Genomic DNA, 23,479 nt, shown 5'->3' with positions numbered 1-23,479 from the left:
AAGTTTATAAAAAAGTTTTAAATTTTCGATTTTTATGAAGATTTATAAAGATTTTTACCAAGATTTTATATATATAATCTAATTCTTAATTTTAATAAGTAAATCTGAAATTTATATAGAAAAAATAAAAAATCCTGAAATAATTTATTTGACTAAAAATCTGGAAATAATTTATTTGAATTTAAATAACTTATAAATATCAATAAAATTCTATTTAATTAGCACATTTTTTCCATCAATTATAACTCACAAATTAATTCGTTGACAATTTAATTTAACAAAAAAATCGTTTTCAATTTAATCAAAATATCTACTCTGTATCATCAAGATAAGCACATGTCATATATTATGACTCAAGAGTGTGAAATGCCTTGATACGGTGATGAATCGCCTTGTATACAGTAAGAGCATTGATTGGCTAACCTAGAAAGTCGCGTGTGCAAACATCTCATCGGCCGCAACATAGCGCTTAAATTACAATTTAATTTTGGCGAAGAGGAAGGAATCGAGGTGAGGGAGACTCATACTAGATTTCAGGTATTGAAGCCGGGCGCGTACCTGGAGCCCCAAACCTGTCGGCTCGCTCCAGATGGGCTGAGGTGACAGTTATGATTCGAGCGACGTAAGATGATACTGAGGAGTTTCCCGTTCGCGCAATGGGTCCTAGTCTTGATCCTCTCCGTCGTGATAATCTACCTGCGATTGCGGATAAACGAGCTCGAGGAAAGCTACAGATTGTTGCGTACGTGTCTGTTATATCTTCGAATATCTTCTATAAGAAAAAACCGCTTAAATTAATATCCACTACGTGTAAATAATATCCACTTGCAATTCCTGTTCCAGACGATGTCGTGCAAACGCGAATCGACACTAGAAATGACGCGCACGTCAAAACGCCAAGTAATGGTAGTGATACGGAGGATATCATCGTGATATATAACAGGGTGCCGAAAACTGCCTCAACTAGTTTCGTGGGATTAGTTTACGACTTGTGTAAACAGAACAAGTATCATGTACTACATATCAACGTGACCAACAATATGCACACCCTTACTCTCTCTAATCAGGTCTTACATCTATCATTTTAACAATTCATATTGTTTGACTGTAAAGTCTATGTAGCGTAGTTTTTAAATACATACTTTTACTTTGGTATAAAATATACAATAATATTTTACATAGGAGAGCACATAGATAGTGTAAGGTATCAGTAAATTTCATTTATATCTATTTGCTGTTTTTCTGTCTAATTTCTTTGTCCAAATTTTGATATATACTTGTTTCATCTAAAAAATAACAAACAAATTTATTGGAGCTCTTTGTATACATTTTTAAAATATTGTGCAAACTTTTATTTGATATTTTAAATTGTTCTGATATTTTAAATTCAAAAATAGGATCTCTTGTTGTCTCTTCTTATCGATGCAATATTTTAAATTTATACTTATTTAAAATTTTACATATTATTTTACATAATAGAGAGAGAGATTTTAATATATATTAATACATGAATATTATAAACATAGGTTCAATTTGCAAACAACATAACAAACTGGAATTCTATAAAACCAGCATTTTACCATGGGCATATGGCATTTTTAAATTTTGGAAAGTAAGTATAGCAAAGCTTGCATCTTTCACAAGATGAAATAAATTTGTTTGTTGTCTTTAATAAGTAATACTTTAATTTACAGATTTGGTATTAATCATACACCTTTGTATATAAATTTATTGAGGAAGCCTTTAGACAGATTTGTATCTTATTATTACTTTTTACGATATGGTGATAATTTTAGACCCCATCTTATAAGGAAGAAACATGGAGATACAAAGGTTTGTTTTTATTTGAAAAATATTGAGAAAGTGCTGAATAAATTAATTCAATTAATCAAACTATTTGTTTAGACATTTGACGAATGTATAAACATTGGTCAACCCGACTGTGATCCTAATAACATGTGGCTACAGATTCCATTCTTGTGTGGTCACGATCCAGCTTGTTGGTAAATCTCCATCTTTCCATAGCTTTGCAAGTAAAAAATTGATTTTGCTAAAATTTTATATACACACCTTTTTTTATATATTTTTAAACATTAAAATGTATATATATGATTAGGGAGGAAATTTGTTTATTATTGTAATACTTTCTCGTGTAATAGGGAGGTTGGTAACAGCTGGGCATTAGATGAAGCCAAACGAAATCTGCAAAGGCATTATTTCCTAATTGGTGTAACGGAGGAGTTAAATGATTTTGTGGAAGTATTGGAAAATGTATTACCACGATTTTTCAAAGGAGCATACAATTTCTTTTTACATAGTAAGTGTGTTTGTGAAAGTATTTATTGTGAAAGTATTTATTAAAATTTTTCGAAATTACTGCAACACATATTTGTCCTTTATTCAATTATCACAGTTAACATATCATGTCAAATATAAATATATAAAAAAATCACATCCAATATTATAATGTCTTCTTTTTTAATTTCAGATAACAAATCACATTTACGACAAACTACTCAAAAACTTAATCCATTACCTGAGACAGTAGAAAAGATTCAGCAATCGGTTGTATGGAAAATGGAAAATGAATTGTACAATTTTGCTTTGGAGCATTTTCATGCTGTAAAAAGACGACTCATAAATGCTTCCCCACAAGATGCAAATCAGCGCTTTATGTATGAAAAGATACGGCCAAAATAAATCTCTACTTTTTTACATAGAACTTTACTTGAAGAATATAATATAGCGCAAATCTACTTCCAATATTCCTGCGACGAATAACTATTGAATGTATCCTTAGTGTAATTAAATACAAAATAGTTCTTTTTATAAAATCATTAATTTACTATTAATTCTGTCATTTAAATAATTTTTCTTCCTATATAAACTGTATGATATAAAAACTTTTCTTCAAAATTCTTTATCTCAATAGATTCAATTTTTAAGGAATTAATATACAATTATAAATAATTTAAGCAAATCTATCTATTTAAGAATGCATTATAAAACAAATAGCATAACAATATATTTGATTTGTTTCACTATGCATCATTGACTAATTCACTACAATGAATTTTTGGTCTAAGAGCAAACATATGAACTGGATATAAACCACGTGGAAATTTAGTTTGTTGTTGTTCCTTAACACAAATAAGATCAGCTTTATCAAACAGAAATTTCAAGCATTTCATTGGTCTAGTTACAGAGGAATCCTCCGTGTCAATTTCCAAATTATTGGAACTTGTGATATTTTCTTTTACCACGAGTACACCATTATTTTTTAAACCCAATCTGCAAATCCAAATCACAAGGTGAGAAATAATACTTCATTCTCCTTCCATGAAAGCAAAATGGAACTCACGAGCATTTCCTGAAAAACTCTATTAAATCATCATCTTGTAGATGTCCCAATACCCATTGACACCATATAACATCATATTTATTTGCTACGGGGCAGAAGTCTTGCAATCCTTAAAAGACAAGTATATTTATATATCTGCCATATATTAAAGATTTCAATTTTGCAAATATGAATATACTACCAATAGGATAATACTGATCGATTTTTGACGAATATTTTTCCAGAGAGATTTTTGCTACTTCTAAAAATTTGGGATTTTGTTCGACTAGATCTATACGTTTAAAATGTTTCATTAATAAATTCTTGGTAATTCTACCGATACCGGCACCACAATCTAAGGCATAAGCTCTGGAAGGCGGATTTTTTAACTAAAACAGATTAAAATAGCACTTTTTTGCAGATACATTTTTTTAATATTTATTCTCTGTTCCAATTTATTCACAAATTTTCATGAAACTGTAATAAATTTCAAAAATTGTATAGTATCTTATTTTGTAAAATCATGGCAATTTTAATTTTTAAAGTCGGGGATTGATTTTGCTATTCTTCATTTTAGTTTTATTTTTATTTTCATTTTAGTTTTATTTGTTTATTATTCTCTTTTAAATCTAAATTATTTCTATTCAAATAAGTAAATAATTGAATTATGAAAAATTAAGAATTATATCCTAACTAAAAATGTACATCACATACATGAAAATCAATCCCAGATTTTAAAGCTTGAATAATCAATTTTCACAACAATATATCTTCCCATTTAAAATCTACTTTAATTTATTTTTTTAATTGAACAATTATGCTCGATACTTATCGATGAAAAATAGGTTAAGATAGGTTAAGTTATGGTTATAAAATACGTACCTCGAAAAGAGATTTTAGAAAAAGTGTGGAACCTTTTATGTCAGTCTGCGAGATAAATCCGAATCCTCCCAACATCCCGTCTACTGTGGGTGGAATGCGGTCCCAATATTTCGCAGCCGCGACGTAAAATTCGCCCTTACACGTGTCCGCGTCATGTTGCTGTTCCTGCATTTTTGCGCACTAATTCTCTATGATTTTCACAAATACACCGCACACACAATTTCTTTCGAGATTCTTCGTATTCTTGTTAACGTAAGTACGAAGCATTACAAAAATTGTAATTTTTTTTTAAGCAAAATCTCAGAGAGCACACAACAGGTCCGTAAATTGTTAATCTGCGCTGAACTGCGCACATACCAGAAACACCACAATCACTCATGCGCGCATGCGTTGACCGATCACGTGACTACCAGACACGTATATAAATTAATGCAGTATAGCGCGCTTTTTGAACCCCTTAAAAAATTTTTTATATTATTATCTATATGAATGATTATAATTATCAATATTCTTGTATTGTGATGTATAAAACATCTCATATAAAATTATGCAATATATAAAAAAAGAGGAAAATTTTAAAAATACTAACAATAAGTGAAAAATTAATATTACTAAATTTCACATTCAAACTATTATGATCAAAATATTATTATTTATTATTCTTTTATATATAGTTATTTATTATTATTACCAATATAAATTTATTATTTAACCACGATAAAGATTTTCCAATTATTTCTTTTGATATTTTCTATTTCTATTTCTATGATGAATCTAATGTAATATTAAAATTTATTTCAATAAGATATATACATTGCTATATATATATACTGTGCTAATACAAAAAAATTGCTTAATTTTGATAAAATTAAGAAAACGATTTCACGATTTCGCAAAGTACTAAAGCAACATATTATTTCGAGCATTTTTTATTTAAATAATTTATGCTACTTGTTTTGCAGTAATATAAAAGAGAGAAGAGTTTTAATCATAAACATTTAAACTCTCAATAATTGATAAAGTATCTATCTGGAAAATATAATCAGATAAAGTAGCACAAATTACATAATTCTAAAACTGTGTTTTTTTAATGTAACTTATATACTGGCTTAAATATATCTCAATATATAAATATACTTTCATGCTCTTAAAGAAACAAATTGATGGAACACATCTAAAATATGAGGATCCAAATCTGGAGTAAACAACAAAGTTTCCAAAGTGGAGGAATACTTTTGTACTTGTTCCTGATGCTGTAAAATAAACATGAATAAACTATTATAATAAACGATGAAAGAATTATATTATTATTAATTTTCAAATCCTATTGTAGAAATAAAATTTATTAATATAGAACATAATAATAACTGCATAGTAAATAATTTAACTTACAGATAAAAAAACTTGTTGTAATCTTCCTATAGTCCATTTATACCAATGTGTATTGTAATCAATTCCATCTGTATCACAGCGCACTAAATGTTCTGAGAGAATCATTATAAATCGCTAAAAAAAGAATATATAGTTATACAATAATATGTATATAAATCCAATTTTATATTTACTCATATATATAAAATACATAACAAATGCAAAAAATTTTTTTTGCCATTTATCTCAAAAATATATTACTTTTCTCTTTTGCAATAATAAATAATTATAAATAATATATACATATTTTATACCTGAAATATAATAAGGAATAAATTTTTCTGATCTGCTTGTGCAGCTTCCAATTTTTCTTCCATTCGTTCTACTACATCTTCTGATGGCCGTTCTCTATTTTTTTCTTTATTATTGTCTTCATCATCCGAGGAAGAGCCCGATCTACTTTCTGCTCTCCTTAATTTTTCTCTCGCTTCTGATAATTCTGTACTCAACTTTGTCACATGCTTATTCATTTTGCGTATTGTTAAATGTAATATCTCCCAAATATATAACCTGAAAACAAGATGAATATTTTAAACTTTTATAAGAAAGGTATATTGTACTCTTTAATGTATATCTATATCATTGCTGATATTTGAAAATAATAAAAAGTGAATAAATATATTACAACAATAAGCTTGTTAGGTAATAACATACTTTGTAAATTCTGATGTCATTTCTTTAGAAAATATCCAGTTGGCGATAGCACTACATTCAATAATACCAGTTTTTAAAAACTTGTCAGTCAACACTACCATCATTTGATAATGATTTTTCCACAATGCATACATGTTTCTTAATATACATATCTGAGCTTCTTCAGTTTCAGCAAGAACCTGTGAAAAATATATTTACAAGTGTATAGCAATATAATGTATACATACATGCAGATATATATGTACAATAATTCTATAGCAACACTGTTATGACTTACCTTAAAAACATAATGAAACTTGACTATAGCTGCAAAACTGTGACTAAAACTTTTTGAACCCAGATTTAATAATGTTTGTACAAAAACGTCAATTTTTAAAGGATTGTAATTATTTGTCTCTTCATTTTCCCTAGGACCAGGCAATGTGTTTAATACATTCAATACTTCTTCTGGTGTACATTTACGTCTTATAGAAACCACCAATTCATGTGCAGCAGCTGTACCAGGGAGCGAACCTGAAATAATTTGTTAATACACATTATTATGTTTTCTTTTTATCCAGTATTTATTTTTTATTAATATTTTTATCATTTAGTTTTTTATCTAGTAAAATCGCATAATTTATAGCATAATATAATAAATGTGATAAAAAATGATAAATGATGGAATATTTAAGAGAGAGTTATTAATTAAATTATATACAAATATTTAAAAATTTCATAAATTAAATTACACTATATATTTTAAATCTTAAAGATATGATTTTTTTACTATTACATCAAATACTTACTAGCTCCTTCAGATGAATATTTGTATACAGGATCAGGAGCTACTGGGATCAGTTCTACATATGAGTCTGGCATCATATCTCGAATCCTTTGATAATAAGACAACCTAGAAATGGAAAAATTTCAAATATTTAAATTTCAAATATTTAAATTTATATATGTTTCAATATGTTTTAATAAAAATTTCGAGTGCTTTAACAATTTCAATTATATATTAATATTGATATAAAATTATATACAGAGTATCTCAAAAAAACAATATGTATAATATACTGACCTCAGAGCTTTAAGTAGGACTTCTCGTATAAATTTGGGCCTTGGATGTTCTGGATCACGTTGTAAACATGAATCCCAATCTTCCCATGACCAACGAAATTGAAAATTGCTAAGGTGATATGCAAACCACCAAACAAATCGGTCAAAAGCAGTGGCTGCCATGCTATCTATACGACGAAATAGAATTTCTGTCGCTTGTGCTAATACCTGCAAAATATAATTTAAACACATTATTTTATAAAATTTTAAATAATAATGAAATGTTAAACTTGCAAAAATAACAATGTTTATTTTATAACCTGTGGCATAGTTGAAGGTTGCAACTTGCAAAGTTCTATCAAAATTGATCCATAACAAATCTCTAAATGTTTTGGAGAAGGTAGCCTAAATAGTTCACCAAATATTACTTCGACAATACAATAGTCCAGAGGAATTTTGGCTTTGAATGGAAAATTCAGTAATTGTGCAGCACTATAAAGTATAAAAACAATTGATATAATTATGTATAATTCAAAATAATAGTTATAAGAAATCTTCTTATGATTGATTTACATTTAAAAAATGTTATTTGACTTAAAAAATATATATATTACCAATCTTTCCTCTCAAAATAATAGTTGTTAATGATTTGTCGCAAGTGTTCTTCTATTAGAAATCTCTCAATAGCATGACTTCCTGGTAATAATGGTCCTTCGGCAGGACAATCTGTATAATCAAACATACGAAAGACGACAGTAGGTAATGGATAAGAGTAAGATTCATGATGTGGAGGTGGCATCAAAGGCGGTAAATTATGCTGCAACGCTTCGCACAAAATTGAATCAAATGCGAGATATGGTCGTGGAATATGTTTCTCGGCCCAATTATCTTGTCTCAATTTGCGAACTTGTGCCCATAAGCAATCTAGATATTCTTCTTGTGGATGAGGTGTATCGCTCGACCAAATTCTCAATGCTGGCTGATGTTTCTTGCTTCGTTTATTCAAAAATACCTCTATTGTAACCATTAGGTGATCCAATTCTTGTTCTTTTTTCTCATATAATTCTCTTCCAACCCATGGCAACGTTGATAGAACGGCATAAACATACCTGCAAAATATTATTTACAATTATTAAAAAATACAAAGCAATAAAAAGACACTTATGAATTTACTTTATATACCAAATCTAACAAAAAATATCTTTCTAAGGAAATGAAGATGATTCTCACATACCAATCACGTCTTACTTGTGGTACACCATCTTCATTTGCAGCATCAAGCATATTGTCAAATAATTGCATCAAAGATCCACATGATAAAACATGACAGTTTACTAAATCAGCCAAAAATCTAAGAGAATATCTGGCCACGTCCCATTTACATGCTTTCAAGGAATCCTTGAAATTTTTCACCATGTAATCGACAAATTCTCCACCAAAATTAAAATTTTTTGCATTTAGCAGTCCAACCAAAGTAGTATAAATTGTGCATTTCTCTGGCATCTTAATAGCGCAGTCTGTTAAAATTCGTAGAATCTTACTACGAAATAAACCTAAATCAGCTTCCAATACAGAAGCTAAACCTTCCAAGTTACTTTCCAAAGATGATGTCGATTTCTCTCCAACACGGAGGATGAGAGATTCAAGACGATCTTCAATCTCTTGATTCTCTGATACCCTCCTGCGTTTCTTATATACTCGTTCTAAAAATATTATACATATTATTTTACAAACGTAAACATTTATGCAATTACATTAATAATTGATTAATTAAAATAGTTTCAAACTGTAATTGTTTTAAAGAAAATAAACTCTTGTTAAATCTTTTTTACATTCCATTGACAATTGCTTTCTGTCAAAATCAACTTATAAATCCTTAAAACGTTATCTCATTGAAACACATCGATAAACTAAAATTATACCATAGCTTGGATGAAATTTCCAAAGTGCAATATGAGACCAAGAGCTGTTTGTCAGCAATGGTATAATTTTAATATTCAAAATAACCCCCAATATTCGATAGATAAGAAAGCCTCAATAATTCGAGCATTTACCGTAGCCATCATCTTCTTCGTGTACTCTTCTACGACTCATATTTCACTCTATTCTTCGAATTTTCAGTAATTTGCTCCAGTTTGCTTAAGAACAATCCAACCTTGTTACGCATAAACGGGCCAAATACATACGATAGAAATCATGCAATGAAAAGATGAAGCGATGATGAAATCGCATAATGGCGGATTCGAACCGCGTCCAATGGGAGAACTCGAGAGCGTCCCGTTCGACCACAGCCAATGGCCACATTCAACGGACTCAACAGTTGGCAACATTACTAGATTTTCCGATGTAACTCGACGCTGATTGGTCGGATCTGAAAGTAGAGACCAATCATATTTGATTGCTACTTAGCAGTTGAGTCCGCTGAATGCGGCCAATTACATCGACCTGTGCCTAGGGTAACTAGCAACGATTGACCAATCAGAGAGTCCTGTTTTGAATTGACCAATTGGCGACGTGGTCAATCGGAGAACTCGCTTTCCGGAGATTTCATAGGACGACACATATTATTCCTAGATCAACAGGCTCTCTTATTGGATATTCGACGCGCGTCATATCGACTATACAAATTCGCCCAAAGCCAATTCGGGCAGATTCGCATAGCTATCTGAAATACCGATCGTGCAGGGGGAGGGAGAGAAGCGACGAATCGCGTGTCCGATTCAAGGGAGACAATATGGCGGCCTTTTATATCAGCGTCCCAAAAGACGGAGAGACAAAATTAGATCAAAGTAATACAATTTTCTTATTCATCGCGCGAGACATCGAGGTGTTTCGTAATCTCGTGGATTAATCGCGACACGCGCATGCGCATCGATTATAAGGCATATCTCGAGTTCTATTGCAGTCTATCGCGGTCTAAGCCCGCGGTGAACGCGTAAGCGGAGTTTGTCAAGTGTCAGAAGCAACGACGGGATCTCGCTGTACACATGTGCGTGTGTGCGCGCGCGCGCGCGGTACGTGTGTAGTATGATCCGCGACGAAAACAGAGCTCCGATTGCCGTCGAAACGCAGCTCTCTCTCTTCTCCCTGTAGCGCAGCATCGCTCCGCACATACGTGACGCACAAAACAAACGCGACGATCAAACGAGGTGAGCGAAAGACGGGTGTAGTGCCGAGAGAGTCGGCTGGTAATCGATATGATACTCGAGTAACCCGCGTAATCATGGGTCGTCGTCCTGCCCGAGGTTCATCGTCTTCTTCGTCATCGTCGTCGTCGTCGTCGTGCGTAAACACGACGGCGATTCGGTGAAGAATGAGTTCTCGGGCGATTGCGCTCCCTCGACGAATCCGCGGAGAGAGTTCGCGATTGTAGGACTTGATTCGGGAGAAAAAAAAAACAGAGGAGAAAAACAAGGCAAGGTGTAAAGGTGAGAGAGTGCGATACCGTCTTCCGATAGAAGAATCGGACATTCGTAGGGGAAGCGGAAGGACTCTCGGCCTCGCTCGCTGCTGATCTTGCTCCGATTTGATCGCGTTGCGCCAGCGAAAATCGTTCGGATGCGGAGATCGTCACGATGGTGATACGGTAAATAATCAATGTTTATCTTTGTAGAGAGAGTCCTCTCCCAGGGAGAGACGAAGAGAGCGATCCCCCTCCTCTCCCCGCGCACGGTCGATACAAGTGCACGACAATCGTGTCACACCGATCGACGTGCCGCAGCATACGATTTTCCTATCTGCAACCGATACTGCGTCGTTATTGCATATATATATATGTGTGTATATACATGTATACACGTATGCAGCACACATGTATATATTTGCGTATGTCATGTATTTACAAAATATACAAGCGCTTGCGAAGTTCTCCTTGACGCTAACGTTATCGCTCGGACTACGTGACGGATATATTAGTGCTCGTAATATTGTCTGGCATATATACGGGGTGTCAGGGTAATCTCTTCCCAAAAAAAGACTTGTAGCTTACCTCGAGAGCTTTTCAAAACACTATAGCAAAGTATTTTTTTCATGAAGTACTGTTCCAGTTATAAGGCTTGAAATAATCTCTTAATTTTACGTAAACCATAAAATATCTAGTAAAATATTCATTTTTCGATTATCTTACCTAATACTTTTGTGTAAAATAATGAGAGGAATCATTTGGTGTAAAGAAAACGCATAATTGTTTCGAAGAAAAAATATGTAATTGTTAATTGCAAATCACATATTTTTTCTTTGAAACAATTATGTTTTCTTTACGCTAATTGATTCCTCTCATTATTTTATACAGAAAAATATTAAAGTAAGATAATCGAAAAATAATTATTTTACTAGATATTTTATGATTTATGTAAAAATTAAGAAATTATTTCAAGCCTCATAACTCGAAAAGTACTCGATAAAAAAATACTCTATTATAGTGTTTTGAAAAGCTCTAGAAGTAAGCTACAAGAACTTTGAGAAGAGATTGCCCTGACACCTTGTATAAGCGGGGGATCGCTCTTTTTTTGTACTCTCGATATTAACGCTATCACATCCCACGTCTGTTGGCTTCTCTCTGTTTATATGTATGTGCGAATAGAGCGCACGTGAATGCACGATAATGTTGCTCCATCATTTCGTCAGCTGTCGCTATCGGAACTCGTTCATCTTGATTATGCTCATTTTTCTATTCTTGTTTTTTCTTTTTTTCCCTCGAAGATAATTCATATTTACTTGCTCCATTCTCGATACGAAGAATAAAGAGTGGCTGAAAAGTACAAAATTTGTCATGTCATTAATAATGCATATGTAACGTAAACAAAAATTAGTATGCAATCTCGATAGATTCGATTTACGACGCGAAAAATTTTACACGACATAGTTAATTTCAAAATTATTTTTGCGTAAATCTCAGTAAAATTATAATATCGATTAATTATTTAACGTAGTCATACAAAAATAAAGATGTATCGAAAACTCATAGACAATCATTAGCGAGCAAGTGAAATTTTAGAAAAATTGTCGGAAATATCAATCTGATTTTATCTGAGTAATTTCGCAAGACTTATTTATTGTGCGAGTGATAAGTGTGTTTTGTTTGTAATTTGAATATCTGCTGACATTCTTGCTATGTATAATGATTTGTGTACGTGTGCTAAAAGCTTGCTGATAGTGGAAAAAATCTTGTATAATAGCATGGACTTAGTTTCTAAAATGCATTATCAATCTCTTATCGAAGGACTAAAAAACGCATGAATCTTTAATGATATCAGTTATTATTTCTGTAAATTAAATGTGAGATTAACTTTCGTGAAAAGAAATCTTAATCAGACTGTAAAAAAATTAATGTCTCGTCTAATGATCTCACATTATTTATGTATTATATTACAATTAATGTACATAAAAAATGATCGAAAAAAATTTTTATAATTAAACAGATTTTCTCCTGTATAAAAATTATTAGCGGCATGCTGTCGATATGTGTGTTATATATGTTAAAAAAGAAATTTAATATAATTTTAATTTTATAAATTATTTTGTTATACCTTATTGAAATTATTTCAGTTTTGACATGAGACATATAATTACATTACTATAGCAGTCGTAATAGCCCATTTGCATGTGTCTATAGAGAAAATTTGGGGATGATTAGGTAGGAACATCTAGTGTATAATCTGTATTATTATATATAGACCCATTATATACATAAATTAAATAAACATAAAGGAGAAAAATATTAAACGAGGAAAACTGCAGCATCACTGAGAATTGTAGGAGGACTAATTGAAAAATTGACATTTATTTTTACTTGAAAGAGTAAAAGTTAATTTTAAAAAAAACTAAACACTTATCATTAAAGCATCTGACACTAGACTTGTCATAGAATCGGTAACACTTGCAATGCAAAAGCTAAGGAAAACAAGCTGAGAAGAAGGTCCTTTCCGTTAATAATACAAGGCAACAGTAAAGACGGGCCGATTGCATTTACAAATATTGAAAATTTGATCACGAATTAGAGAAATTCACATTTTGTGACATATAGAAAAGAGAGAGAGAGAGCAAGTGAGAGAGAGAGCTATCAGCTAATTATGATCTTTATATTGAATGTTTTTCATTGCAGATCATAATTACCGATTCGCAGCTTGCAATTGCTCAGATTTGTCTGCAACCGCGTGAAGATCCTTAAGACTGCCCGTCCTTACCAAGTACCCTTGCAAGTACCATGGAAGTAATAGAAATCTATAAATCCTACTGAAAGGAGGATGCCAGTAACTAAACGCATTCCATATCCTTCGCGGTAAGTAAGAAATTACGGTTTACGTATTACGTAATGTAAGCCGCGCAAAACTCTATCTTTGTAATCACATCGCTTGTACTCTCAGACACGATTTGAATTTCTTTATAGAAAACACCGTTTGTAAGAAACACCAAGCCGTATATCGTGATGTTTATGCGAGACTCGAATAAAAGAATTTTTGAGTTTAAAGAATTGCATTGTGTGTAGAGTAAAAAGTAATCGACAGATCTGCTCTGTACAATATGTATAACAAGGTGACGTATCGTTTGTGCTTCATTCAAATCTTGGGCAAGCCATCTTGTTGCTATCTCTAAATCTAACGTGAATATGAAAAAGCTTTTTGTATGCAAAGTGCAACGTTGCACGATTTATCTGTTTGACAAATATTAACTGGCCTTAATACGAATAAATTAACAATATAAAATCATCTCATCCGATATAAATAATACTAAAATTTTATTATACTTTATTGTAGTTTTTCATACCTTTGATTTTTTTTTTGCTTTTGGGATCAAAGGAAGTATTTCCAGTTACAGACATCCTTCTATTTAAAGTTTCCACGATTATCACATTTTAATCCCGTTTTAATTTCCATAAAAAAACCTTCTCCTTGGTGGAAGTTAATCACGCAAGATTACCGGAGTATTGAGGAAATTTAGAATATAATTGGTACAATTTAATACAATAGATATTCTATACAAAATATTCATCCTCCATTTTACTCTTATGATCTCCTACTAGGGCTGTTATGACTGCACTGTATTAATCTGAGAATTCATCTTTCTCTTCTGCAATATTGAAATTTTAAGATGAGAAAATTTGCTGCTCTTTTTGTAGGCATAATAAAGTTCATAGAAGATTATGTAATTATTAACATGTCACTATCATTCTTTTTTTCAAGTGTGAATATCAAGAATCAAGAAGAAACAAAAAACCAGTAATTATTAGAATGTTGAACAGTGTTTTAGTAATTAAATAGAATTATTTAATACATCTCGATTTTAAAATTCTAAATAAATGACAATAATTTGTCTCTCAATTTTAATTTTAATTTATTTACAACAAAATTTTTTTTGTAAATTTATTGGGTAAAATAAAATATTTAAAAAAAAACATTAAAAAACATTAAAAAAAGAATTATAAAATTTTTTATCAAGCAAGAGAGACTAATTTCACAAGAGATCAATTTTTAGAAGAAAGGATGATAGTGAGGAATCATCTTATATACATGAATGGATATAGATATATATGTGAAATTTACTGTACTATTATTTTCTTATTAGATCCGACGGCGGTAGTAGTGAGAGCCCGTTGCTCGTGGAAGAAGGTGAAACAATTGGTACACCTCACAGTCCACGCAACATACACAGTCACAGCCATTCACATGGCAATCCACATCGGTCTCATAGTTATCACCATGAGAAGCCGAAACAATTAGTGAAATACGGTGAACTAGTTATACTTGGGTAAGAATTTTCAACAGATGTAAGAAAAGAAGAAAAAATACATGTATATGTACATTAAAAAAATACATTTGAGAGAAATATTAATGGCTAATAAATTTTTGACAGATACAATGGTTACCTTCCACCTGGCGATAGGGGTAGAAGGAGAAGTAAATTTGTATTATACAAAAGACCCGTGCCAAATGGCGTTAAACGCAGCAAGCATTATATCGTTAAAACGCCTCATTGTTCACAAGCCATTCTCAATACGAAGCAACACTCAATCTCGTATACACTCTCTAGAACACAGGCCGTTATCGTCGAATACACGGAAGACGAAAAAACGGATATGTTTCAAGTAAAATTCAGTCTCATATTTTTTAATAATTTTCTACTTATTAAATTTTCCTTAATTATATTCAGTATATTTCACGATATATATGTATATGTGTGCGCTAAATCAAAACATGTTCGTGTAGATCGGTCGTTCGTCCGAATCGCCTATCGATTTCGTAGTGATGGATACATGTGCGGGCGGTAGCGATGGTGGACCTGCTAATGAAGGACGCGTTGCCCAGAGTACTATCAGCAGGTTTGCCTGTCGAATTCTGGCGGACAGATCGGATCCCAGAATCGCGAGAATTTATGCCGCAGGTTTCGACAGCTCGAGAAATATTTTCCTAGGGGTAAGATTCAAAATTAATCGCGCGGCTTAATTTTTTATACACAAATTTATAAACGATTTCTCGCAGGAAAAAGCGACCAAATGGCAAGAGAATCGCGAAATCGATGGACTTACGACTAATGGAGTCTTGATAATGCATCCGCGAGGTCAATTCTGCGGTGGCGAGGCGCAATGTGGTTTTTGGCGGGAAGTTAGCGTGGGCGGCGGTGTTTTCTCGCTCAGGGAAAGCCGGAGTGCTCAACAAAAGGGTAATGTTGTCGAGGAAGAGAACAATATCCTACAAGATGGTACTCTTATTGATCTTTGCGGCGCTACTCTTCTCTGGCGATCAGCTGAAGGCCTCGCGAAGTCTCCGGTAAGTTTGATATACTGTTTAAAAAGATCTCAAATATATGTCATTTATATATGTAGAAGATCTGAACGCGTATTCTCTTTGCAGACGAAACAAGATCTAGAAGAATTAGTCGATGCTATAAATGCCGGCAGACCGCAGTGTCCTGTAGGCTTGAACACATTGGTCATACCACGCAAAGCAGCTTCGGATTCGACGCAGCAACAGCCATACGTTTACCTTAAGTGCGGTCATGTACAGGGGCATCATGACTGGGGTCAGGAGAAGGATAAGGTTACGAGAAGGTGTCCTATGTGCCTAGTCGCAGGGGCAGTAGTCAAGCTATCTATGGGAATAGAGCCTGCCTTCTATGTAGATTGCGGACCGCCCACTTACGCATTTAGTCCCTGTGGGCATATGGCTACAGAAAAAACTGTCAAGTTAGTAATGCGCGCCAGTCGCTAATCCGTTATACCTTTGTGAATATTACATTTTAATTACACTTCGAGAGTTATTCTTTTTTACTTTTTCCATATATATATACACTTCATTTCTTCTTCACTTTGCAGGTATTGGGAAAAAGTAGCCATACCACACGGCACAAACGGCTATATCGCGATCTGTCCCTTTTGCGCGGTGCCGCTTGAAGGAACGCCAGGATATGTAAAACTAATTTTTCAGGATAATGTAGATTGAAGATATATAAAATAATGGAACAATGTAGAAATTAATAACTTCTTAAGAAATATAAGGATTATTAAACTCGACTGATGCTATTGTGTATTGAATACCCAACACAGTTTCATTTTCTTTTTTTAAATGTCATAGAATAATCTAATGTAAATTACTAGGCATAACTATTCACAAAAAAATTGTTATACAATTAATAAGTATATTGATAGATTTTATAATATTAAAAGCTTGATATTATTGTATACAATTTATTTAAAAAAATCTAATGCTTTTAATTTGAAAAATATTTACCTATAGGGCAGTTGCAGACATCATTAAGAAGATTGGAGACAGGAAATATGTTTTTAATATTTTATTGCCAAAATACACGAAAAGTAACGCTTACTCGTTCTCTTCCGATCGCAAACGTGCACTGGCATTTGTCACACGTATCGAAAGCTGTTGAGCACGTTCGACGATAGCTTTTCTTTTCTTGCTGCTAACAGCATGTGCAATCTCTGCACAAAACTTGCGATTTTGCATCATTAAGACTTCAAGTTCCTGTAAATTATTGATTTTTATTTGTATCTTATTCAAAAGTAAATGTAAACATTACTGGGATGTACAAAATAAATAAAAAGATTAATGTACATTTGTTTTCTATTTTTAAATGATTTATATAATATTATTCATATATTGTAAATTATACTACTTCCTTTTGTTAATTCTTATAAAGAGAAAATTTGATGTAGCAATAAAAGCAATATTTACCTTAACGTTGTGTACAAGAACTTTACGGAAGCCTGTTGGCAGCATGTGACGTGTTTTCTTACTGCTACCATAACCAATGCTGGGCATCAAGTATTGGCCCTTGAAACGCCTACGTACTCTATTGTCGATACCTTTTGGTTTACGCCAGTTGCGCTAAAAGATGTATATAAAATAGTCTGTATCATTTTTACTGTTTAACCTTATCTAAGATTCTTAAATCTCTTAATAAAAAATAAATTATTATTTAATATTACTCGTTAAAATAAATAAATAATTAATACTAAATGAAATATATAGCATACTAAATGAAATATATAGCAAAAATTAAAATTTCTAACGTAATCAAATTATGACACATGTAATGCAGAGAATATAACCAAACTATAAACACGTTGACGTGGTTAACAAGATCTAAAATAAAAGATATATATTTACCTTAAGTTTGTCATATCTATCACTTTGATGCCTAATAAACTTCTTCGTCCGCTTCTTCACAATCTTGGGTCGGTAGACTGGTCGAATAGACATTTTGAGTTGTTAATAACTGAAACAACAGACGCAATCTAAATCACACTTTGATGATAAGTTACTCCACTTTTATCCCGTTCCTATAAATATTACACTTTTATATCTCAAAAAATCGTCCACGATCGATTAACTCCCGCACAATGATTATTTTAATGACGATTATCGTGAAAATTGAGGATTTTCGCGTGATACATACCCTTCGCTAAAATGCCGTGAATGGAAAAGGTTAGGTTTCACGAACGACCTCGTTTTTCCAGCTTGAATATTGTGTTCGAAAATCCTACTCGTAAAGTAGAGAGTAGCATTTAATCGACTAATCAGGACGAAGATATTTTAGCTCCCTTTTGTTCTGATTGGTCGGGTGGGATCCGATTGACCTCGTCGCCAATTGGCCAATTCAAAATAGGACTCTCTGATTGGTCGTTGCCAGTTACCCTAGGCACAGGTCGATATAATTGGCTATGATCAATAGCAACGCGTCAAACGGGACGCTCCCGATTGGTCGATCAAACTCCTACGTTCCCCATTCGTAGACACATTGAACATTGCCATTTACATAAAATTTCCTAATGGATAACACACTATATCCAGAAATGTGATTCTGTTCCGTGCTATGTGCAATAATGTCGGTAATATAAATGTTATAATACAAATTACAAGGTATATATTATACATATATATTAAATAAATAAAATTCCAATATAAATAAGTTTTGTGATCTTTCTCTTTCTCACTTTTTTCTTTCCGCCTTGTGATACTAATTTTATATCCCATACCTTTCCGCCTTATGATACTAATTTGATATCCCATACAGCACAGAATATTGCAACAATATTATTAATATTTTGTTGTAATATTGCAGCAACATTGCAATATTGTCGCAATATTACTGCAATGTCGTATGGCTTTTTATAAATAGTTGATTAAATGAATAAATTACAAAATATATAGTTCGATAATTTTCGATGCGATATATATAAGTATTATATAAGTATTATATAAGTATTATATAAGTATTTTTATTATTTAGTTAAGTTATAAATAACAAGTATTATTATTTATAAATATTTAAAAAAATTATTTTATTTATAAAAATTTTATACATTAGCATTTTGCGTTATAACATTTTCGTACACGTAGCACGAAACACAACCCGAAATTGTGCCCCTTATCTGTTACTCACTGAAAACATTCGTGTATTTAGGGTGAAAATAAAATTTTAAAGACGAAAAAAGTTAATAATTTTAAATTTTTAATAAAGTCATTCAGCTCTAATTTTTTTAAATAAAACTACTCGAATTATTTTATATAAATCAATTCCTCGCAATATTCGGCGTGAAAAATAGAATAGGCTGATTAAAAATTTAATATATTTACGAAACACAACCCGAAATTGTGCCCCTTATCTGTTACTCACTGAAAACATTTGTGTATTTAGGATGCTCTCGAGCGAGGGGCCAGAATAATTTTCTTCGAAACTTGATATCGTAAAAGAACGTTTCAGATAAAATAAAGTTTTGAAGAGGAAAACAGTTAATTTAGATTTTTAAAAGCCATTCCGCTCTCATTTTTTTAAAAATAAATCTACCCTAATTATTTTATATAAATCAATTCCTCGCAATATTCGGCGTGAAAAGTAGAACAGGCTGAAAATTTAATCTATATAATTTACGAGATATCTTATACTTTAATTGGTTATTTGACAATTCTATGTAAATTGTGAAATATCTCGTAAAATATACATTTTTTACTGAATGCTTTTATATATAAAATAATAAGAGGAAAATGTAAAGAAAGAATACAATTGTTTGCGTCTGCAAGAAAACATAATTAACAATGAGCTATTTTTCTCCGCGCCCTATCGCGATCTTCGCGCGACGCCGAGATCGAGGCGCGAATCATCCAACGAGAATCGAATTCGCGAACGCGATCGACTCGTGGCCATTCGTGGTTATTCGACGGGAGCGAGACCCCCAACCTCGTCTGTGATGACGCCATGATCTACGTCGTCGTGTCACAGAGCGGATCGTAGACAGCGGGATCCAGCCACCACCAGAGAGCGGCCCCCTTTCCTCCTCTTTTTTTTTATTATAATTATGAGTGTCATTGGCCGGGGATCCTAACCACCGGACGCGTAAATACATCAGCGATCATCGTTCGACTCCGGTAAATCGCTCACGTCGGGCGAATCGCGCATAGAGCACGTTTCGTGCGCGTATTATCGACGAGTAGAGGAGGCGGTGTGGAGATAAAAACGGCGCTTTATTAAGGTGTGTTCTCGCGCGAAATGCCCGTCCCTCGCGCTCGCGCTCGCGCTCGCGCGTGAACGTCACGGGAGGATTTAGCGGGGGAATACATTGTGTGTCAGGGAACTCGTCGACGTGGGGGTGCGCCGGTCAACGGTCCCCGGGTCGACCGGGACTGCCTCGTTTCACCTGGATATTTTCTCATCTGGTGCTCCGAAAACGGCCGATCCCTCCCCCTCGCCCGCCCGTGCGCGAATGACACATCTCGATGGAACGATCCAAAATCGTAAATCGTAAATATAATGGCCGTCGAATTGAAAACGAAAGAGAGCGAAAAAAAATAGATTCCGTAGAGAAATGTTTTGTCGTAGAGGAGCGTTTGACGTTTTCCATCTGTGGGACAAATCCATAACCTGTACGATGTCCCTCCGCCGTTAGTGTGTTACACCTTTGTCATCCGCTTTGCAGGAGGGTAATAAGAATGTCTGTGCCACCTCCGCCACCGCCTCCGCAGGCCGCTGCTTCTGGTCCACCAGTGGGAGATAACAGGAACTTACTGCTGCAGTCCATAAGGGCAGGGAAAACTTTGAGGAAGACTGTCACCGTGGACAAGAGCGCACCCGCAATTGCTGGTAAATCTTTTATAAAGAGTAAAATAGCGAGACTCTCGAGAGTAGGTTGAATAAAATATGTTAAATGTAAAAGTAAAAGTATCTCATTGTATATGAAACGATAATTTGTTTCGCAGGCAAAGTTAAAGGCGAATCGACAAGTCCTTTGTTGAATAATAATAGTAGGACTAATAGTTCTAATGCAGCGATAAACAGCAACAGTAATGGTGGACCCATGTCCCTGGGCGGTTTATTCGCGGGTGGCATGCCGAAATTAAAACCTACGGGACTAAGAGGAAACATGACCGAGAAAGAGGGACAAAATGTAAATAACTCTAGCTTCCTTCACTCGTCGCCTGGATCTTCTCATAGTATGAAACGGGGTCCACCTCCAGTCCCGCCACCAGCCGCGCAGAAGCCACAGATATTCAGTCAGGTAGAGAAAGAATTATGTAATTGGCCATTGTGCTAATGACCCATCTAAAGTCATTAATTTTAATCGTACAGGGACAAAGTACCACAGATTCTGCGACGAGCAATTCAGACACTATGCCCAGAGCATTCGCGAAATCACCCGCTGTGCCTAAACCCATGCCATCGCCTAGTCTGCAGAAACCATCGCCACCACCTAAGAAGTTGAATCTGACAAGTAGCGCGGCTAGCGTGGCCAGGGCGCAGAGCATGCGACTACCGCGCTCGCCACCGGTTCTGATGACGACAACACCATCCTCCTTGCATCAATCGCAAGATTGTCTGCACGAGGCCGCCGTACCACATCCCACAGCGAGACCAGCGATTAATCGAGTTCTCAGGCCACCGATAACGAGACCTCCGTCACCGCCGATCTCACGGTCGGCGAATACCATGCCCACGAAACCGCCGTCACCGACCTCGCGGTCATCGACCATGCCTGTTATGAGAGCAGCACCGCCGCCGCCGTCGAGAGTCACGGTTACCGCGCCCTGCATACCGCCCCCGCCGCCGCCGCTCCCCCATCGTCCGGCTCCCACGCATCAAAGACTAGCACCACCGCCGCCGCCCCCTCCGACTCCACCTACGAGGAGTCTGTCGGTGCGCAACGGCAGCGGTCAAGCCTCGGCGAATTCCGTTGACCTGGAGGTGCGATTCGCCGAGATGTTTCACGCCACGTCTAACTTACCACCTCCAGAACCGTTCAAAGGCTTTGTCAAGGTCTACAGTAGCAGAAACGGTAAGATCAATCGACGAGGAAAAAATATTTGATTTTTGATTCTTATCGTAGAATGTAATACATCTTAAATGTGTGTGTGTGTGTATGCGCATGTATGTTTGTTACAATAATAAAAGGAAACAATAATAAAAGGAAATGCTTTTCCGTTTTAGATTTAGGCATACAATGCTTCGCACAAGGCTGCATATCTAGATGTATACTACAAAATATATCGCACATTATGAATAGAATTTTTTGACGGTTTTTTTACATGATGCAAATATATCATTTATACACGCTGGAAATTATACATGATTATCATTTATACATGATGCACTTTACACGAGACATTATTTTTTTTCATGGCGTTTTAAGGTTTCTTTCAAAGCACTAACTTGCCAACATTGCTTCTCTATGCATTATGTTCCAGCAAAAGACACAACATATCAAGACACTATAAACATGTATGATACAAATAATTCATATTTATTATATAATATATAAATAAAGTTGCATGCTATACTTATTGCACTTTTATGAATGTTTATCTAGAATGCATAAATTCACTGTATTGTCGTGAAAAACGGAAAATAATCGTGGTGTTTCAAAAATTACAGCAGCAAAGCAACAAGCTCCAGCTCCACCTCTTCAACCGTCTTCTACTCCTAGTACACTGCAATCGTTAAATACTTCATCTGGGAGTAAACAGTGGCATAATGCAACTTCTTTAGCATATTGAAAACACCATCTATGTATACTTAAATCATTGCTTTACGCACTGATTATTGTTTAAAAATTTCTCAATGCTGCCACAGAATAAAATGTTAAATTAAGTGTGCATGGAAAGAATGAATCAGCAAGAGTTTGAGAGAGTGTGAGATCTTAAATCTGCGAGCCCAGTTATATAATAAAATGTTTTAGACAATATTTTCTGTACAGTTTATCTTAGGAAAATCTATTTAATATAGATTATACTTATATATATATATATATATATATATATATATATATATATATATATATATATATAAATCGTTAGAAAAGCTAGGCCTGTTATTACCTAACAGAAATCTAAAAGAGATTGAAACAAAAGGCACATTTACTCTCATTTTAAAAACATATTCATTTAACCTTTTCAATCACATATATTGTATTTTCCTTATACTTCTATGTAAAAAATTATAACAAATATATCACCAAAATCATTAATTTACGACATTGTATCAATATCAGTGTATGATAATTTGTCATTTCTTTGTGTTACTTATTTAAACTTTATATATAAAAGCCAAAATATAAAGTTGTAACTTATTTTTCAATATTAATAAACAATTGCAACAACAGGATTTGTTCAATTAACAATAATTGTATTA

At 33.7% G+C, this 23,479-nt stretch overlaps 6 protein-coding genes across 12 annotated transcripts; 3 read left to right on the top strand and 3 right to left on the bottom strand.

Annotated features, from left to right (window-relative positions):
• The first annotated feature begins 386 nt into the window (after positions 1-386).
• On the top strand, positions 387-2,722 carry LOC105250765 (heparin sulfate O-sulfotransferase). Its single transcript, XM_011257032.3, has 7 exons — positions 387-742; positions 844-1,067; positions 1,527-1,612; positions 1,695-1,833; positions 1,906-2,003; positions 2,160-2,317; positions 2,489-2,722. Exons 1-7 carry the CDS (start codon positions 628-630, stop codon positions 2,698-2,700), a joined length of 1,032 nt encoding a protein of 343 aa, XP_011255334.1. The 5' UTR covers positions 387-627; the 3' UTR covers positions 2,701-2,722.
• A 245-nt stretch (positions 2,723-2,967) lies between these two features.
• LOC105250764 (N-terminal Xaa-Pro-Lys N-methyltransferase 1) lies at positions 2,968-4,614 on the bottom strand. The gene is made up of 4 exons (XM_011257031.3): positions 4,223-4,614; positions 3,543-3,729; positions 3,362-3,470; positions 2,968-3,291 (listed from the first exon to the last, which is right to left on the bottom strand). Exons 1-4 carry the CDS (start codon positions 4,391-4,393, stop codon positions 3,042-3,044), a joined length of 717 nt encoding a protein of 238 aa, XP_011255333.1. The 5' UTR covers positions 4,394-4,614; the 3' UTR covers positions 2,968-3,041.
• Positions 4,615-5,206: 592 nt separating this feature from the next.
• Positions 5,207-9,442, bottom strand: LOC105250763 (nuclear cap-binding protein subunit 1). The gene is made up of 11 exons (XM_011257030.3): positions 9,403-9,442; positions 8,583-9,051; positions 7,963-8,457; positions 7,669-7,840; positions 7,371-7,576; positions 7,096-7,199; positions 6,585-6,820; positions 6,308-6,486; positions 5,908-6,163; positions 5,615-5,728; positions 5,207-5,475 (listed from the first exon to the last, which is right to left on the bottom strand). The coding sequence occupies exons 1-11, from the start codon at positions 9,440-9,442 to the stop codon at positions 5,362-5,364; spliced, it is 2,385 nt and encodes a 794-aa protein (XP_011255332.1). The 3' UTR covers positions 5,207-5,361.
• A 632-nt stretch (positions 9,443-10,074) lies between these two features.
• LOC105250762 (protein pellino) lies at positions 10,075-16,856 on the top strand. 2 transcript variants are annotated; one of them, XM_011257028.3, is made up of 8 exons: positions 10,075-10,934; positions 13,452-13,628; positions 14,912-15,094; positions 15,200-15,431; positions 15,553-15,759; positions 15,826-16,113; positions 16,198-16,529; positions 16,659-16,856. In XM_011257028.3, exons 2-8 carry the CDS (start codon positions 13,594-13,596, stop codon positions 16,783-16,785), a joined length of 1,404 nt encoding a protein of 467 aa, XP_011255330.1. In that variant the 5' UTR covers positions 10,075-10,934; positions 13,452-13,593; the 3' UTR covers positions 16,786-16,856. The 2 variants fall into 2 exon arrangements, with proteins under 2 accessions (XP_011255330.1, XP_011255331.1); XM_011257029.2 differs by lacking the exon at positions 13,452-13,628.
• A 263-nt stretch (positions 16,857-17,119) lies between these two features.
• Positions 17,120-18,331, bottom strand: LOC105250761 (60S ribosomal protein L32). Its single transcript, XM_011257027.3, has 4 exons — positions 18,257-18,331; positions 17,968-18,076; positions 17,533-17,685; positions 17,120-17,322 (listed from the first exon to the last, which is right to left on the bottom strand). The coding sequence occupies exons 2-4, from the start codon at positions 18,058-18,060 to the stop codon at positions 17,164-17,166; spliced, it is 405 nt and encodes a 134-aa protein (XP_011255329.1). The 5' UTR covers positions 18,061-18,076; positions 18,257-18,331; the 3' UTR covers positions 17,120-17,163.
• Positions 18,332-20,004: 1,673 nt separating this feature from the next.
• Positions 20,005-23,063, top strand: LOC105250760 (WAS/WASL-interacting protein family member 3). 6 transcript variants are annotated; one of them, XR_889153.3, is made up of 6 exons: positions 20,339-20,599; positions 20,775-20,938; positions 21,055-21,353; positions 21,425-22,127; positions 22,280-22,570; positions 22,724-23,063. XR_889153.3 is itself a non-coding variant. In XM_011257024.3 (5 exons), the coding sequence occupies exons 2-5, from the start codon at positions 20,788-20,790 to the stop codon at positions 22,843-22,845; spliced, it is 1,275 nt and encodes a 424-aa protein (XP_011255326.2). In that variant the 5' UTR covers positions 20,005-20,226; positions 20,775-20,787; the 3' UTR covers positions 22,846-23,058. The 6 variants fall into 6 exon arrangements, 5 of the variants coding, with proteins under 5 accessions (XP_011255326.2, XP_011255325.2, XP_011255328.2 ...); XM_011257024.3 differs by lacking the exons at positions 20,339-20,599; positions 22,280-22,570 and adding an exon at positions 20,005-20,226 and having other exon boundaries at positions 22,724-23,058; XM_011257023.3 differs by lacking the exons at positions 20,339-20,599; positions 22,280-22,570 and adding an exon at positions 20,005-20,330 and having other exon boundaries at positions 22,724-23,058.
• Positions 23,064-23,479: the final 416 nt, after the last annotated feature.

The sequence above is a fragment of the Camponotus floridanus genome, unplaced genomic scaffold (genome assembly GCF_003227725.1).
Source record: "Camponotus floridanus strain SB8 unplaced genomic scaffold, Cflo_v7.5 scaffold86, whole genome shotgun sequence".
Taxonomy (NCBI): Eukaryota; Metazoa; Arthropoda; class Insecta; order Hymenoptera; family Formicidae; genus Camponotus; species Camponotus floridanus.
The sequence above is the reverse complement of the archived record's forward strand: the minus strand, read 5'-3'. Positions and strand labels throughout refer to the sequence as shown.